The following is a 15,642-nucleotide window of genomic DNA, read 5'->3' as shown; positions in this document are numbered from 1 at the left end:
TAAATTAAAATTTTATTCCGATAGGTATATACTTCGAACCACAATTTTTTGAGATTTTTGTTGAAACATTATTAGATTATTAATTCTAAAAAAATGTAAGCATTCAGATTTTGCTTTTAATTTGCTCCAAGAATAAGGGCGGAGTTTTAGGAGTGACTCCGCCCACTCATATGTTTCCGATATATGGCTTTTTGTTGCTCTTTTTGCACGTTTCTTTCCGGGAATAGTGATCGTCTATGGCGTATGAGAGAATAAGAAAATATGGGGAAAGTGAGAAAGTTTAAAAGGGAAATCTAACATGTGCCAGGTGCAAATGTATAAATCTCAGGCATTGCCAAAAATGTTCAAACTATTTATAATCAAAATTCATTAGCTATCAAATTTTTCAAAACGATAAAGTCAGATTTGCTGCGTCTATATTTTTTTAAGCTGAAATCTAAACAATAGAGTATTGGAAAATAAATAACCTAGAATACTAAAAAGGGAGTGCGAGAGGGACATAATGATGGGCAGCAAAGTGTCTGAAAATATAGAAAAATATGAATTCCCACGAGGAATCGGATGGACTCTTCCTCTTCTTCTTCTTTTTCAGTTTTCAGTGTTTACTCTTCAAAAAATATTATATATGATCCAAAACAAGAATGGATATTCTTTGTGGCCAATTGATGAAAATATTATAATTTGCACACCAACAGATATTTATGTTTAAACATATGTTTTAAAATCACTGAAATCCCAAAATATTCTAAATTTGATGCAGCAACTCGTCTATAGATTTATGTATATCGCTGAAACTTTGAGATTTCGACCATTTAAGCAAATTCAAGGATGGTTGGGATTCCAGAGAATTTTTCAGTGGAGACGTGTATTTTGTATCAAACTTTTTCAAAGTTTAAATAAAGGTATAGCAGATTAAACTTGTTTTTGCTGATTTTCAAATATTAAACTGATTGAAATACCTATTCAGCTAAAAAAAAAGTTCCACAAATTTTTTCAAATTTAATCAATTATTTCCATTTATCTCATATTTCATATTGAGATCATTTGGAGAAATTGAAACTAGTGGCAGACCTCTTAATTGCCAGATTGATTTTTTATAAGTATAAAAATTCAGTTTGAATAATTTTAAATCTAAAAGATCCGCTTGAATTTTCAATTTAAAATTCGGGAAATGACTCTGTCTCGTGGCCCACTTGTGTATGTCACTTCTCTCCCCACACACATTCTTCACAATTATCGTTCGGTTCACTAAATATTCACAAAAACATAGACAAACCAAATAAAATAAAGTGTTTGCCTTTTCCAATGTTTTTTTCGAAAAAAAAAGCTAACAACATTCTGCCAAAATAAATGTTTTTTAAAACGTTCCATTGTTGTAGCCAATAACTTTGAAGAGTTTTCAATCGTGTGTTCGAAATGAATAAAGCAGACTAGGTTCACCTTTTTCCACTTACCGTAATCTTGGAGATCAAAAAGTGAGAAGACATTCTGGTCGTGACAAGACCCACTGATTGTGAGAAATAAACCTCTAAAGAAACATTTCACGATGAATATTTCCATAAAACATGAACAAAAAATTCCAAGCTATACCAAATGAAATAGCATTTGGAACTCAAAATAATTGCGATGCTCGATGGGATTTCCTTTTCAACAAAATTAGCTTTTGGCAGCATGCAAAGTGGATCATTGCATTGTTTTTGGGTTTTTTTGAAGGGTGTCCAAGATTTCTAATGAGCCGACGGAGCCTTCTTTTTAGTTTATGAGTTCTATTTTCATAGAACATTTGAAACATCTAATTGTGTAAATTAAAATTCTAAACAGGAAAAAACACATTTTCAAGGCAAATTTTTTACCATCTAACTTGACGAAAAAATATATCATTCAGAAGTCAGAGAACAAGTTCAATTCCCCTGTGAAGCTTCACCTGTTCGAACAGTCATCCAGCGTCAGGCTTCCCGCAGCGGCTTTACTAGTATCAAATTCAAGAAGACATGCGCAAGTTTATACTGAAACAGCTAAAAATAAAACGAAATTTCCATGCAGGTCAGTGTTTATTTATATATAAAAACACGAATACGTCGTTAAATATATTTGTAAAAAGGACCAAATTGAATATTGGCGAAAATTAAAAAGAGTGGCGAGTGGGGGACCATTTTACAAATATTTCAGATTGATTTAGAGGTGGCTCCCGTTGTCGTCTTATCAAATTGGATTTGAATTGAATTAAAACACGTTAAGAACGAGAAAAAGTGAATGGAGAGCTGATGATGGAAGAGGATAAAAATAATAACATTTTACATATCTTGAACAAGTTTCGTGTGTAAGGAGAACGAAAAGGAAAACGAGAATTTGGAAAAAAGAATGGGAAGGGAGCTAGAGATCCATATATGTGAAATGTGGATTTGAACAGTATTAGCGAACTCCAACAGCATTTCCAGAACGAACATTTCCTCCGGTTTTTTGTGTAGCTGCCAATGGTCTGCGGAAAAGAAGCACGTGACGCTCGGGTCCGTGAATCATGTAGTGCATCCATCCTGGGGACTGAAACAAAAACTTGAAGCTATGAAACGATGAGATAACTTATTCTGATGTCAGTTGAAATTATGTTCGCTTTTTCTTTTTTTCTTAAGGAAAAAACCTATTTTAAATATTTACCTGTTGAATTCCAAGACTTCTCCACTCTGTTTCGGACATCAATCGATTTTTTGGGATAAGCTTGGAAACATCCTTGGTGACATGAACGTGACGGTACTCGAACTCATCATCTTCGTATTTGTTTGAATAGTAGAAATCATTGTTTCCAGTTGTCATTTTGTTGGTTGGCGTGAGAAGGTGCGACTCTGAAATAATTCATTTTATTAACAAGCATCGGGAAATAGAAACGGACAAAAATAAGGAAAGAATAAAAAATATTGAAAAAAAAGAGAAGAATGGGAATGAGACAAGAGTGAGAATGGTGAGGAACACTGCATGTACAGACAAATCGATAAATGCTCATTGCTGACGCTGTCTGAATTGATCGATAACATCAACAGAGTCGAGTTTCCCGCGTGTTTCAAAATACTCGTCCTTTGACATTGGAATTTGACAGTGCTTGGTTGACCCAGCAGAGGAAGATGATCTGAAATAAAAAAGGTAATAACATGAAAGCTAATAAAATTTTCAAAACTCACTGAACATTCAAAAACGTCTTCTTTTTGTCACTTTGTAAGTTGCTGTCGACTGTCACTGAATTAGAAAAATTAGATAATCAGAAAACGAAAATAATCTCTTCGAAACTCACACATAAAGCTATGTTTAGGTGAAGAATAATCCTTAGAGGAGGTTGGGGATGACATTAGGAACTGCAAAATTGTAATGTAAAATCCACTGAAGATGATCGAAGATGAAATCACAACGAGATATAAAAAATTGAAGGTGAGAAGGAATGATATTCAAAATTTTGCCAGGTCCTTAGCGTCGACAGACGCAGATACACGATCAAATCGACAAACAAATCCTTCGTCAGTTACTAGTACTAGGAATCGGCCACATGTAGAGAAAGAAGCTTGCCGAACTGTACGTGAGCCAACGGAACAAGTGTGAGTCCTGTAAAAAAAAAAACAGGAATTTATACTGGTAATCACAGCAAAAATATTTCTATAATTTTTAAGAGATATCGAACATCTCAGAAATTATTTTTCTTGATATTTTACTTACGGATTGGTTTCTTCATTATTTCTCAAATCGAAAAACATCACAGAACCACCAGCTCCACCGCACACCAGCCATCGTCTTCTTGGATCAACGGCGAATTTGATAAACCATGCAGAACCACTCGGAACATTCATTGTACGAAATTTCGTTGTACACGACTTTGGACGGAGAACATTTCCATGAATGCGATTTTCAACTTCTCCCTTAGGTGGCCCAAATCTCCAAAAATGAATTGCCTTTTCATTGCCACATCCTTTTGATAGTGCGTAGTTAGTACCGATAAGAAATCGAATGCAATCCACATAATCAGAATGCATATCAGTTGATACGGAGGATGGAGTATAAATTGGAAGAAGGCAGCTCCTGAAAAAGAAGAAAACGATAGAACCAGATTCGTTGAAACAACTTTAAAAAAGTAATGGATGCCGAAAATCAACGTACGGTCGGGGTATGAGCTCTCTGTGAAGTTCGAGCAATTGATCTTCTTCTTTGTCGGGAATGTTGCGAGAAACTGCAGACTTTCTAAAAATACAAAAATGAATTACATTATGATTTGATAGCCCTGGTCTCTTTATTTACCAGTCTTTTATCCAAAACTCAAGTTTCAAAAATATTTTTATATACAACAACAGCAACAATTTTCGCGTTAAGGACTGATCAAATACTAGAAGGAACTAGAAAATGTTAGCTGAATAATTGATTTACCTCATTGTTCCTTTCGAAACATACGGAATATCTTGTGATTGTGTTAGCACATTTATTTTATCTTGGTGAAGAGCTTTGCACGCTCGTTCCAAATGTTCCTTTACTTGTTTCACAGATAAATCCCACTCCATGAGTTGATGATCGAATCCACACGATAAAATGAAGTCTCCGTCGGTTGACCAATCCTAAAATGAGAAATTCGAAACGTAAGTAAATTTAATAAACCAACCACAGAAAGAATTGTTCCAGCATGACACTCGAGACCCCCAATAACAATCAGACATGCTTCGTTTCGAATATGATGAATCCGGATAGATTGATCTGATGAAGCACAGACAATCAGATTTGAGTTGGCAGGACACGTACGAATGTCATTGATTTCCCATCCAACACTCCGAAGACGCTAAAACTCCAAATTATTTCAGTAATTTTTGATTATTTACATTCGACAGCTTCCTCGAGACGTAGTCGATAACGTAAATGTGACCCAAAGTTCCACCCGTTACAACTTTAAAGGGATTTCGGTCGTTTTCAGCTTCATATGTGTCGTAACACCAGGTAACAGTGAAGAGCGACTCCTCTCGTTCGACCTTTGATGATTTATCGGTAGGAAAATTACAAGACCACTGCAGCTCAATGTTATTTATGTCGATGGGAACAGAATACATGTGAAGCTGAAAAACAAATATTTATACCTCATTGTCAGTTTCCTGCTAAATAACGCTTACAAAGCTTCCTCCGACAGTTGCAACCGCTTGTTCCTCATCTATTCCTGCGTATTGATTGAATGCACATCCGTAAATAGCTTTCTTCTGATCTTCAAGTAGCTTGGCAGTTAGTACAAAAGGTCGTTTTCCGTAATCCTCTGTACTTCGATCAAACCCGTGAAGATTTAATGATTTGAACTTTTTCGTGTGCTCCATTCAGGTTTTTGGGAAAAAGGCAAGAAACAATATATAACAAAATAAAAACTTCACAGTAAAAACATAAAAAAGTCGATTAACTATCAAATTTGCAGTGAAAAAGGAAAAAAATGACAATAAAAACAACAGAAAAACTAAAATATGGCCGCTCGCGCGCATTTCTCGTTCAAATTGCATTAGTGGTGAAAAGCGCGGCGAGACCCAACGAGCGCATAACCTCATGCACCTTTAAAGTGTTATTTTTTTATTACAATTTTTTGTTCTCATTTTGGATTCTGTTCGAAAGTTCCGGGAGGTATTTGTGATTTCGATTGGGAATATGATAGAAAAGACAGTTGCCAGCTTAAATTTTGTATTGTCGTGAAGTACCACTTCCAATTTCGGAGTGGATTCGAACGGGATTAAGTAGATTTTGTACTCGGCTTTTTTCGCAAGGAGCGAAACTAATAATTTTGTATATTTTTTTTGTATGATCCTATATTGCTACGTGAGCTATTGTCAGTTAAAAAAAATGTTTTTGTGGTCTTTTTCAGATTTCAGAGCGATCAACTTGGGGGTATTCATTCATATTTATTATTTAGTAAAATTGTCCTTATATCAAAAGATCCACTTTGTGAATTCCGTAGACTTCTTTCATTTTTGCTATTTCGAATTTGTCTTCGTCGGCTGCTGACTCATCCATATCCCTGCGTCTCCAATGCCTGATTCTCTGCGTCTTGTGTGATTTTTTGTTGCTTCAACCTGTTCTTCTAGCGGTTGCCTTTTTCTCATGCTGTGACTGTTCCCGTTCATTACTAATTCTTAATTTCATAATATTTTAGTGTTATCGTTTTTTCTTCAATTTTTTAGCCAAAATGTTATCTCGAACGAGCTATAGTTATTTTCAGATCGCCTGTATGAAATATGACATGAACCATCGCAAAAATTCTGATGATACTCCACCGGCGTCTAGGACCGTCAAAGAAATGATGGCAGAGTTTCAAAATAAACTGGACGACGGAGACAACAGATTCCGGAAGCAACCACCACCGCCACCTTGTGAGTCTGAAACAGAGAAGACGTCTTGTATTTACTGTCGACAATTGATTGAGGCGTAGCAAAAAACTTCGTTTGCTTTGTTATCTGTGGAGAAAATAAAAGTTACGAAATTTCTTGAAAAAAAAAACTAAAAAATAATTTTTTTAAAAACTATTTATGTCTGTATTTATTGATAATAACTAAATAGATCATATGATCATAGTATTGAAAAAGAGAGAACCGAAAATCGGGTTGACAATGATTCTGTGAGTTAAAAAAAACAGTCAATTTTTCGAAAAAAAAATCTGCCTTAAACTCCACCAACAGTGAATCGAATTAATTTTTAAAGGAAATTAAGTTCTCATTTCAATTTATATATTCGTTGTTAGAATCTAGACGAAAATTCATAAATATTTTGTTACTATCATTTTTTTTTCTATTAACTTTTACAATATCGTAGAACAACTGATTTCCGTGTTAAAATTGTTTTTTGACTGTTCTTCTTCCTATTGCTTTTTGTTAACGAAAAATGCCCAATTTTCTTCAAAGTTCCTATCAAATCTGTACAGACGCGTGACCGATTGCGAAAGTAGTCAAAAAGAAGTATAAAGGCTTTTCGCAATATTGTTTGCCTAAAGGTGCCACTTGACAGATTTTACTCCTTTGTCGCCAAGAAGTGTACTAGTAATAAATTTTAGAAAATTGGGTTGTGTCCTTATATTAATTACTTGGATTATCGCCAACATTTGATTAAAATAGTCATTCTTGTGTGAACACTTGCCAAAAATATATTCACTATTTAACTTCTGTTGGTATTATTGTTCCACCCCCCGGAAGTGACCAATTTTCCGTCTGCCACTGTGTGTGCCTAGTGGTATGACTCATTTATTGAAAGAAAAACAATTATTTTATCATCTCTCAAAATGAGTGAAGCAGATACAATTACAGCAATTAGATAGTTTAAATATACCTATGAGGTTAACAGATTGGAAGATTCATTTTTAAAACAATTTTGCAGCCCCAAGACGAGCTCCACCACCGCCTCCTCATCGGAAACCTGCATCATTATCTCCACCTCCAGACGATGAGAATACAATTCGACCGCCGTCTTCTTCAGAATCGTCCGAAAATATTCCTGAAGAACCGCAGGAATTGATTACGCCAAATACAACGAGACGAAGTCTTGGACCAAAGCCAACTGTTGCTCCAAAACCATTATTTCTGAATGGATTGGTGAGATTTTAAATTAAATAATATTTTTATGAAAAATAAAAAAGGTCTTCCCATACTGGAAAAAGTTAACCAAATCGTCTGTCACATTATTATGAAAAAAGTGATGAGCTCTCAATTGGGCAGATGTGCAAATAGAGCTTGTGCCCCCGATCGTGTCCCCATTTTCAAAAAGTTTTATTGCTAAGTATTCTTTTCAAGCACTTTTTTGTAAAAAAGAACCGACTGTCACCCCCCGAACTCTCATCTACTCATAGTTTACCACATTTTTTTGTGGTCAAACTGACTTCAAAAACTTGTTCCTGGACTAGTTATTACTCTTATTCTCTAACTTCTCTACCCACAATTTTACGCCGATTCAAATATTGATTTTGATCGTTATTTCATCCCATCTTTGCCATCTTCCATATATTTTTGGAATTGAACATAAAATTGGTGGAAATTCAGCTACGGAGACGGACACAAAACACTTTTCTGAAGGCATAATCCGGCAATAAGTGCTTGCCTTTTTGTTCCCGGCCGTCTCCTACTCGACCTCCAACACCATTTTCATATTACACAAAGTCAAAAAGTTTGTTCTGCAACCTTTTTCAACGAAGATTTCACTTTCCGACTTGAATATATCAGTTTTTATTGATGAATTTCGAGGTAGGAGTAACTTTTTTTGTTGGTTTTACCCTCTCGAAAAGTATCTGAATTTGAAAAAAAAATTACTCTCGAAATGGTGTCCTGTGTGGAAATTGAACGGACTTGAAGTTCAAAAATAGTTACAGTCAAACTGATTTAATTTATATGATTCCGATAGGTGCAGTGGTTTTTCTGCTTTAATTGGCTCGTAATCATTTACTATATATATAAAGCGCTTATTCCGTTTGTCCATAGTTTCTAGTCTATGTAGTCTTTGTAGTCTGTGAAGTTTTAGCTTCTGGAGGGGTAGTTAGTTGGGGTTAGTGTAGGCATATAGTCGGGGTACTGTAGTGGTACAATAGTGGTACGGTAGGAATACTGTAGGGTTACGGTAGTTTCAGAAAAATTAGTTTTAGACCCAGAAGTCGGGGGCCGCGCCGGAGGTGCGGTCCACGGCTGGTAGCCTAATATAACTGTAAGCAAAAATTTTAATGACTTAAAAAAAATTTTAATGACACAAAAAATTTTAATGACACAAAAAAATTCAAATGCCTGATTAGGCTACACCCACTTCTTAAAAGTTTACCGTTTTTCGACAAATTCAACTGTCTTTTATTTTCCAATGTGAAGTTTTTAATGGAGCAAGAATAAAAAACACCGGATAAGTACATTGAAGTTTATCGGAAAACGAAAAACTCAAAAAATGAAAATTGATAATTATTAGATAAAATTAGAAAAAAACTTATTTACCTTCAAAACATTTTTGAGTTTTGAGTTTTCTCCTGTGAATATGCTCATTTTGAAGATTAAGCTGATAATTATCAAATATAACAAAAAGCTCTGCATACATCAGAAGCGTGACAGTTTTTTTTCTAGAAAATCGAAATCCATTAAATCTAGACACATGTTCTGATTCGAATTTAATACCAGTTTGTTTACATATAAAATGTGAATATTCAGTCATCCATGATGTCATGTAATGTTTTTGTTTCTTGTATAGATCAAACTCATGTCTTAAACATCAAAATCATCGGACTTTTCCTTTAAATAAGCCACGATATTTTGACGAATTTTCAAATTTCAAACGACATGACAATTTGGGCTGGTTATTCTACTAGAAAAATTGCATTCAGGCGATTATCGGTAAATTTTTTTAAAACTTTAAATGTGTTAAAACAAATAATTTTCCAATTTCTAGTACTTTTCTCTATAAAATCCTAATTTATTTCAGCTTCCGTCAAGCTCAACCTCGGATGTATCATCTCAAAATTCTCCAAAATGTGATCCTCATCCATCTTGTACAACTCCAACTATTCTAGTATCTCCAGCTACTTCTGAATATTCAAATGGAGTTTTCTTCGGTGCCAATGAAACGAATGGTAGTGGGGTTAAAGATCGAGCTCGACAATTGGTTAATATGGGATTCGTACCAAGAATGCAAAATGGAGGAACTGGAACTCCGTCCGAAAGGTAAATTTTCAAATTTAAAAATCTATTCTGTATTGCATATCATTAAAAATTATGATGTAACCTAGAAAATTTCCAGACCAATTTCCCAAGTTTCTACATTATCTCAAGTTAGCGACGAATTTGACGAAGGTGATACATCAGCTTCAGATGAAGAATCAATGAATAGTGAAAAGCATCTTCGACGTCATCGACACGAGGATGATTTCGATGAGCTCCCACTTCCAAAAAATGAACGGAAAACGACAACTGTTGCAGCTACACATTCAGAAATTATGAACGAAATGGAGCATCTCTTTGTGAGGTTCGTCTATTTTCAAATATCAAATGAACGAGAAAATTTAGACTTTTAGAGAAAGTTTTGAACGAGAAAAATATTTTCCGTTTTTCACTTTATTGAGCAATAAAATGCATGTTTAAAGGTCCAATCTCTGTTTTTTTGGTTTTAAATTATAGATATTGGCTGGAAATGACCGAACAAATCACATTCTATCATTTGAATCAATATCCCCATTTACTCTCTTCCACTTCACTTTACAAATAATCGTATTCCACAATTGAAATTGAATTATCGAACTTGTTTTTACGAGTATTTTCCTAATAAATCCTTTAAAAAATAATTATTCAGAGGTGGTAAAAAGAATAATGGAGTTCACAAACAACAGAGACGCCAATCGAATATCGATGAAATTCCATCAGACGTGGGAAAACTGAGAGATAATCGAAAAGTGAGTGCTTTTTTGAAAAAAAAAAGAAGCGCAATACTTTTTGTAGCTACATGATTGTGTTCATCTGTTCTTTTTTCAATTTTTTGAAAGTGAAGAACAATTATATCTGAAAAGTTTCCAATGCTTTCACAAATTATAAATTTTTAAGGGTCGTCACAATTCCTTATTTGTTTCTCCAACTTCTGGAATGTCATCATCTTCGACAGATGATTTCTCAAGAATCACAAGTATGACAAGTGATCGTAGCAGTATTTTAACAAGTCATAGTGGCGGAGAAGACTCTACTGATGGAGCATCACCTGTGCCAGATTATGAGACTGGAGATGAGAAGGATGATCAACGATTGAAGAAACTTCATTATGCTGCTGTTGAGTTTTTGAAAGTTCAGAATAATTATGTGCAATATTTAAAGGAAATGGCAGTGGTAAGAATTGGAAATTCTAAAATATAAATTCTCTGAAAAATAATTTAATTACAGCTCTATCCGGAATACATGGAACGATTTGGTAAACGAGTTGGACGAGATCTTCTAGCTTCACACAATGGTCATGAAAATGTTGTTTTACAAATCAAGAAAATAATGGTTCAAATACTGCCAATCCATGAAATGCTTCTAAAAGAAATTGATAAAGTATGTTCGAATTGGGATTCTCGATATCCGAATATGAGCAAGACTATTGGAACTTTTGCCGATTTCTTGAAATGTTGTCAACCATTCCTTGATAATAAAGCCGACTTTTTGAATAAGCTGCTTCAGTTAAGAAATGAAGATAAAGAATTTGACGAAGCAACTTATATGGTAGGTAATCAACGTTGAAAATGTCTAAAATCAGTTTGTTCAGTTCGAGACAGAAGTGTTTAAACGTGGAAAGAAAGGGGCTGTAATCCAACAACTCGATCAAGTTCATCAAAATTTCATGAGATACAAGCTTTTAATGCTTCGGTATTCAGAATATTTGATAGATGACTGTGATGAAAAGGAAAAAGCTCAGGAAGCCATTCAGAAGCTGGAAAATGTGACACAGGCGGTAAATCAGAAAATGGGCCTACCGACGACCGAGGAGCTGACAAAATTGTACTATCGATTCCAGGTAATTTTTAAAAATAATTAGTTTTTGATATGCCGGAATGTTTTTACATTTACATTTTGAACTTTCAGTGTCAATTCAATGTGCTCGAACCCGGACGTGTGTTAATTCGTCAATCAGAAGTGATGAAACAGACTCGAAAAGAATTACAACCTCGATATCTCGTCCTATTCACTGACTATCTTTGGATTTGTCGAGTGAGCTCATCTGGGCAATTTGATATAAATCGTTCCTACCGTATACCATTGGAATATATGAAGTTTGAGAGAATGGAAGAGGATGAACGAATACGGTGTCTACAAATTAGAAGTCGTGTTAAAAGTGCCTTAATCATATTTTCATCGGAAAAAGAGAGAAATCAATGGACAGATGATCTTACAAAAGCGCAATACGATCGGAAATCTTATAAAAGAAGGCAATCAACAGCTGTGCAAAGACATGATGAGAATAAGAAGAAAATGAACAAACTTTTAATGTTGACACCTGAAGTACCAGATGCCAGTGATCTTGAAAGACCTCAATTAATTGATTCAAGATCAAGATCAATGAGTTGTGAATCACAAGATGAACTTTCTTCAGTTCCAGTAACACCTTTGGATAATGGAGAAATTGATGAAACTCTTGGATTTGGTGAAGTAACTCGAAATGGATCAGGAAAAAAGCCGCCCTCGGAAATGATCAAACCTGTTTGGCTTCCGGATAATATATCAAATGAATGTTTAATGGAGGGATGCTCAACTGAGTTCAATATAATTAATAGGCGGCATCATTGTAGAGATTGTGGATGGGTAAGTAGATTGTTAACAATTTGGAACAAATATTTCCCATTGTTTTTTGATAGATTTTTTAATTATCGAAAACATTTCAGCTGATCTGCAAATTTTGCAAAGGGCAAGCTCCACTGTCGAAATATGACTTTACGAAACAAAATGTTTGCTCCGAGTGTTTTGATCGGCATTACAAAGCTTGTAAGTATATATTTTAAATCGTACATCTGGTGCCTAACAAATCACATTTTCAGACAAAGACGGTGTTCTATTCCCATCTAAAAATATGATAGTCCAAAGTGATGAAACTATTCTTGTGAAAATTGGAAAACGCAACGACAAAGAAATTGTGGATCCAAGAAAATTGTTCAAGGCACCCGTCAATTATGGATTCCGGCATCGAAATGTTGAGGAAAAACGGGCACAGAGCATTGTGTTTGGCAGGGTTTATTTGAGGTTGGGATTTACATATTTTCTTTATTTTATCGTTAAAATAGAAAAAAAAACAAAACAAAAAAGAATAATTATGTAAAAGTTTCAGAAGTCGAAAAACCGAGACTGTCCGCCATGCTCTTCTTCGTCGTGATGATCTTAAACTGGTATTCTACAAAGCAGAACTTGACTCAAAATCTGTTCTAGAATTGCTCATTTATGGATATTTCTACCGGGAAACACCACTTGATGATGGATGGTTATTTGAGCTTGTACATCGGAATCAAATAAGAACTGATGATACCAAAGATGACGTCATTTCCTTCCGTGTCGACAACAGTGCAAGTGCAAAAAAGTGGTCGGCAGCATTTGCGGATAAACTTGAGTTGGATCCTACTCGCGGCTGATTGTTATCATTTGATGAATATAACTTTCCTCCTGTTTCCCTGTGTATTTTTATTGTCCTTCCCCTAGTGTCAAATAAGCTTCCGATCAATCGACCCCAAAGAATTTTTTACTGGTAATTTCAAATTAGTCACTTTTCTGTACATAAGATTAAATATAAGAATATATTTTTATATTGAATTGAGGTAATTGTTTTTTTTTGCTGCAAATGTTTCATTTGCGAACATAACGCATACCAGAAGTATCACTTTCTCCTTTCCATCATTTTTAGGAACAAATACAAACACAAATCTTTTCCGAATCTGAAACGTCCAAAGTTGTTATCATAAATTCGCGAAATTTTGGCTTGTCAGTTCAAAGGCACATTCTGAATTCCCAAATGGGTCTCGTCACGATCTCAGTAATAGCGGTCGCTACAGGTGCCAATATTTAGAGATTTGCCAATTCCAAGTAGCAATTAAAGTTTATGATAATTAAAAAGCTGAACTGTACCACTGAACAATTTTAAGAAGTCTAATTTGATTAGATATTTATTCTTTTTGATCATTCATATTATTAAGACAAAATCCCCACTTTCTTCTTTTTAACTTCCATAGGTTGGGATAGTACAAGTGGTACGGTAGGTGTACGGTAGCAGTGTTCTCACTATTGTGATGTTGTTTCCACTATTGTGAATATTATTAACAAAAAGAGAAATTCAAAATATTTCATTCATCTCTCATCATTTTCAAGTGCACTCATTCCTTCTTTTGCCGTTTCCCAATTGACTTTGTATCTCTTAAAGTATCATCTTCTCTTAGCATTTCCTTTCTCGACTCGGTCATTGTTCTGGAATCAAGGTAACATAAATATAAATAATTTAAAGAAATTTGAAGAATATATTGTTTTAAAAAAACTCACGGTTCCTTCTTCTCTGTTCCTTCCTCATCAGTTTTTCCATTTGCTCCTTCCGTTTTCGTTTTTTCCTTCTCATCGTCTTCTCCTGGGGTAGCACTTTCCTTTACGTCGCTTTTCTAGAAATATCGAACTTCATATTCAACTTGTCACATTATTTAAATATCTACCTGTTTGTTATTTCTTGCAGACTTTGTTTTTGAAACTTGCATCGTCTCCTGAAATTTATCTAAATAGAGGGGCAATATATTGAAAAATAAACTTGAATTATGAATATCTTGGTCTAATAGGCACTTTCCGTCTACGTCTTACCAAAATTTAGATATTTCAATGATGAGTGGCTAATACTTGGGTAAAACTTAGGAAAGTCTGGCCAAGACTCGGTTGTGAGAATACTTTAAGTTGGGTGAAACTCGGGCAGCCACTGCGTTCTCCAAAGAGACGGTGGTTTATCCTTGTTTGAACTATCTATATTCTACATTTCAGTTGAATGAAAAGTCCTTGTAAGTCAGAAAACACAAAAATTCGGTGAATGGTGTCTCACATTTCCAAAATTGAGTATGTATAAGTTGGAGGTACTGTAGAATGAAAGTAACTGGAGTTACATTCAGTCTTGTCTCTTTAAACTTCAATGAAACATTGAAAAAGTTTTTGTAAACTTTAAAAACACGAAAAAGCTTTCCATTTTCATCAGTATCTTACCTTTTTCTTATTATCGTCTCCACTAAAATCGATTGCCGTTTTCTCTTTCAACATCATATCCTTTTCTCTTGATGATTTCTTTGGTTGATCCTGTACAACTTCTTTTCCATCTTTCACTGGCTCTTCTTCTTTTTTTGGATTATTTTCAACCTTTTTTTCCTCAATTACTTTTTCTTCTACTTTCTTTGCAGGAGTCAAATCAAGTGGACTGAGTGCTGGCTGCTATTTTAAAATTGATTTTTATAATTTTCTAAAGTCTTTCAACCTACAGATGCCGGCTTAGGTGTTCCATTAGGTGATAATCTAGACTTTGAAGATGTTTTCTTCTTTATGCACATTGTCAAAACATAAAGTGGCAAAATATGCAAAATTCCAATGCCAATTAAAATGTTTATCATTGCTGCTAGTTGTACTATTTGCTATCTTATTAGCAAATCTGAAAGAAAAAAAACAATCAAATAGTGTTTTCTACGCATTCCCAAAAGTTTTAGAGAGTGATCTGTATTTGGAAAACTCACGATTTTCAGCAATTTATTGTCCCACTATGTACCTTCAAAAGACAAGATAAGAAAATGAAGATTGAAACAAAAATGGAAATAATAAATTATTTTATTGTATTTTTTGGTAATCCTCTTTTTTTGTTGGTAAACAAATACGCTACGTGACTTTGATTAACTACATTGTTTTACAAAAAAAATTACAAAAAGTTTTTTTTGAGACATTCCTGGAATCAACAACAGCAATGTTAAATAGAGTTGCCTATTTAATTGTGTTAACTTCATGCTGATTTTTCTGCAAAATTCATGCATTTTTGGACATATTTGACATTGAATAGTTAAATATCACGATAAAATGAAAGTTTACCTTATTCCATACAACACGTTCCTGAAGAAAAAGAAAAATTTTACTTGTAATTATCTAAAACAGTTTGATTTGAATTTTTCAGAAAATGGATCGATAA

At 34.3% G+C, this 15,642-nt stretch overlaps 5 protein-coding genes across 12 annotated transcripts; 1 reads left to right on the top strand and 4 right to left on the bottom strand.

Moving 5' to 3' along the window:
• Positions 1-2,035: 2,035 nt before the first annotated feature.
• On the bottom strand, positions 2,036-2,842 carry cks-1 (Cyclin-dependent kinases regulatory subunit). Its single transcript, NM_001392353.1, has 2 exons — positions 2,656-2,842; positions 2,036-2,541 (listed from the first exon to the last, which is right to left on the bottom strand). The coding sequence occupies exons 1-2, from the start codon at positions 2,809-2,811 to the stop codon at positions 2,413-2,415; spliced, it is 285 nt and encodes a 94-aa protein (NP_001379647.1). The 5' UTR covers positions 2,812-2,842; the 3' UTR covers positions 2,036-2,412.
• Positions 2,814-3,782, bottom strand: C09G4.4 (uncharacterized protein). The gene is made up of 4 exons (NM_001392352.1): positions 3,700-3,782; positions 3,284-3,588; positions 3,174-3,228; positions 2,814-3,121 (listed from the first exon to the last, which is right to left on the bottom strand). Exons 2-4 carry the CDS (start codon positions 3,336-3,338, stop codon positions 2,995-2,997), a joined length of 237 nt encoding a protein of 78 aa, NP_001379648.1. The 5' UTR covers positions 3,339-3,588; positions 3,700-3,782; the 3' UTR covers positions 2,814-2,994.
• On the bottom strand, positions 3,292-5,477 carry mes-6 (Polycomb protein mes-6). The gene is made up of 7 exons (NM_001383148.2): positions 5,130-5,477; positions 4,845-5,075; positions 4,631-4,804; positions 4,402-4,586; positions 4,138-4,218; positions 3,700-4,059; positions 3,292-3,588 (listed from the first exon to the last, which is right to left on the bottom strand). The coding sequence occupies exons 1-7, from the start codon at positions 5,322-5,324 to the stop codon at positions 3,435-3,437; spliced, it is 1,380 nt and encodes a 459-aa protein (NP_001370414.1). The 5' UTR covers positions 5,325-5,477; the 3' UTR covers positions 3,292-3,434.
• A 735-nt stretch (positions 5,478-6,212) lies between these two features.
• Positions 6,213-13,269, top strand: tag-77 (FYVE, RhoGEF and PH domain-containing protein tag-77; the record flags this gene model as incomplete). 6 transcript variants are annotated; one of them, NM_069054.6, is made up of 12 exons in its annotated part: positions 6,213-6,362; positions 7,360-7,574; positions 9,430-9,668; positions 9,745-9,969; positions 10,294-10,393; positions 10,542-10,817; positions 10,872-11,192; positions 11,236-11,484; positions 11,553-12,269; positions 12,350-12,449; positions 12,503-12,704; positions 12,790-13,269. In NM_069054.6, 12 exons carry the CDS (start codon positions 6,221-6,223, stop codon positions 13,085-13,087), a joined length of 3,084 nt encoding a protein of 1,027 aa, NP_501455.2. The 6 variants fall into 6 exon arrangements, with proteins under 6 accessions (NP_501455.2, NP_001294044.2, NP_001294045.1 ...); NM_001307115.4 differs by having other exon boundaries at positions 6,214-6,362; positions 12,784-13,266; NM_001307116.3 differs by lacking the exons at positions 6,213-6,362; positions 7,360-7,574 and adding an exon at positions 8,208-8,219 and having other exon boundaries at positions 12,790-13,087.
• A 510-nt stretch (positions 13,270-13,779) lies between these two features.
• Positions 13,780-15,079, bottom strand: C28C12.1 (Transcription termination factor Rho; the record flags this gene model as incomplete). 3 transcript variants are annotated; one of them, NM_001380366.1, is made up of 5 exons in its annotated part: positions 13,780-13,913; positions 13,986-14,098; positions 14,150-14,197; positions 14,682-14,903; positions 14,951-15,079. In NM_001380366.1, the coding sequence occupies 5 exons, from the start codon at positions 15,077-15,079 to the stop codon at positions 13,823-13,825; spliced, it is 603 nt and encodes a 200-aa protein (NP_001367488.1). The 3 variants fall into 3 exon arrangements, with proteins under 3 accessions (NP_001367488.1, NP_001368455.1, NP_001368456.1); NM_001380367.1 differs by having other exon boundaries at positions 13,823-13,913; positions 14,682-14,900; NM_001380368.1 differs by lacking the exons at positions 14,682-14,903; positions 14,951-15,079 and having other exon boundaries at positions 13,823-13,913; positions 14,150-14,191.
• Positions 15,080-15,642: the final 563 nt, after the last annotated feature.

Source organism: Caenorhabditis elegans, chromosome IV (assembly GCF_000002985.6).
Source record: "Caenorhabditis elegans chromosome IV".
In the NCBI taxonomy this organism is placed as follows: Eukaryota; Metazoa; Nematoda; class Chromadorea; order Rhabditida; family Rhabditidae; genus Caenorhabditis; species Caenorhabditis elegans.
Note: the sequence above shows the minus strand (reverse complement) of the source record. Positions and strands in the feature narration are given on the sequence as shown.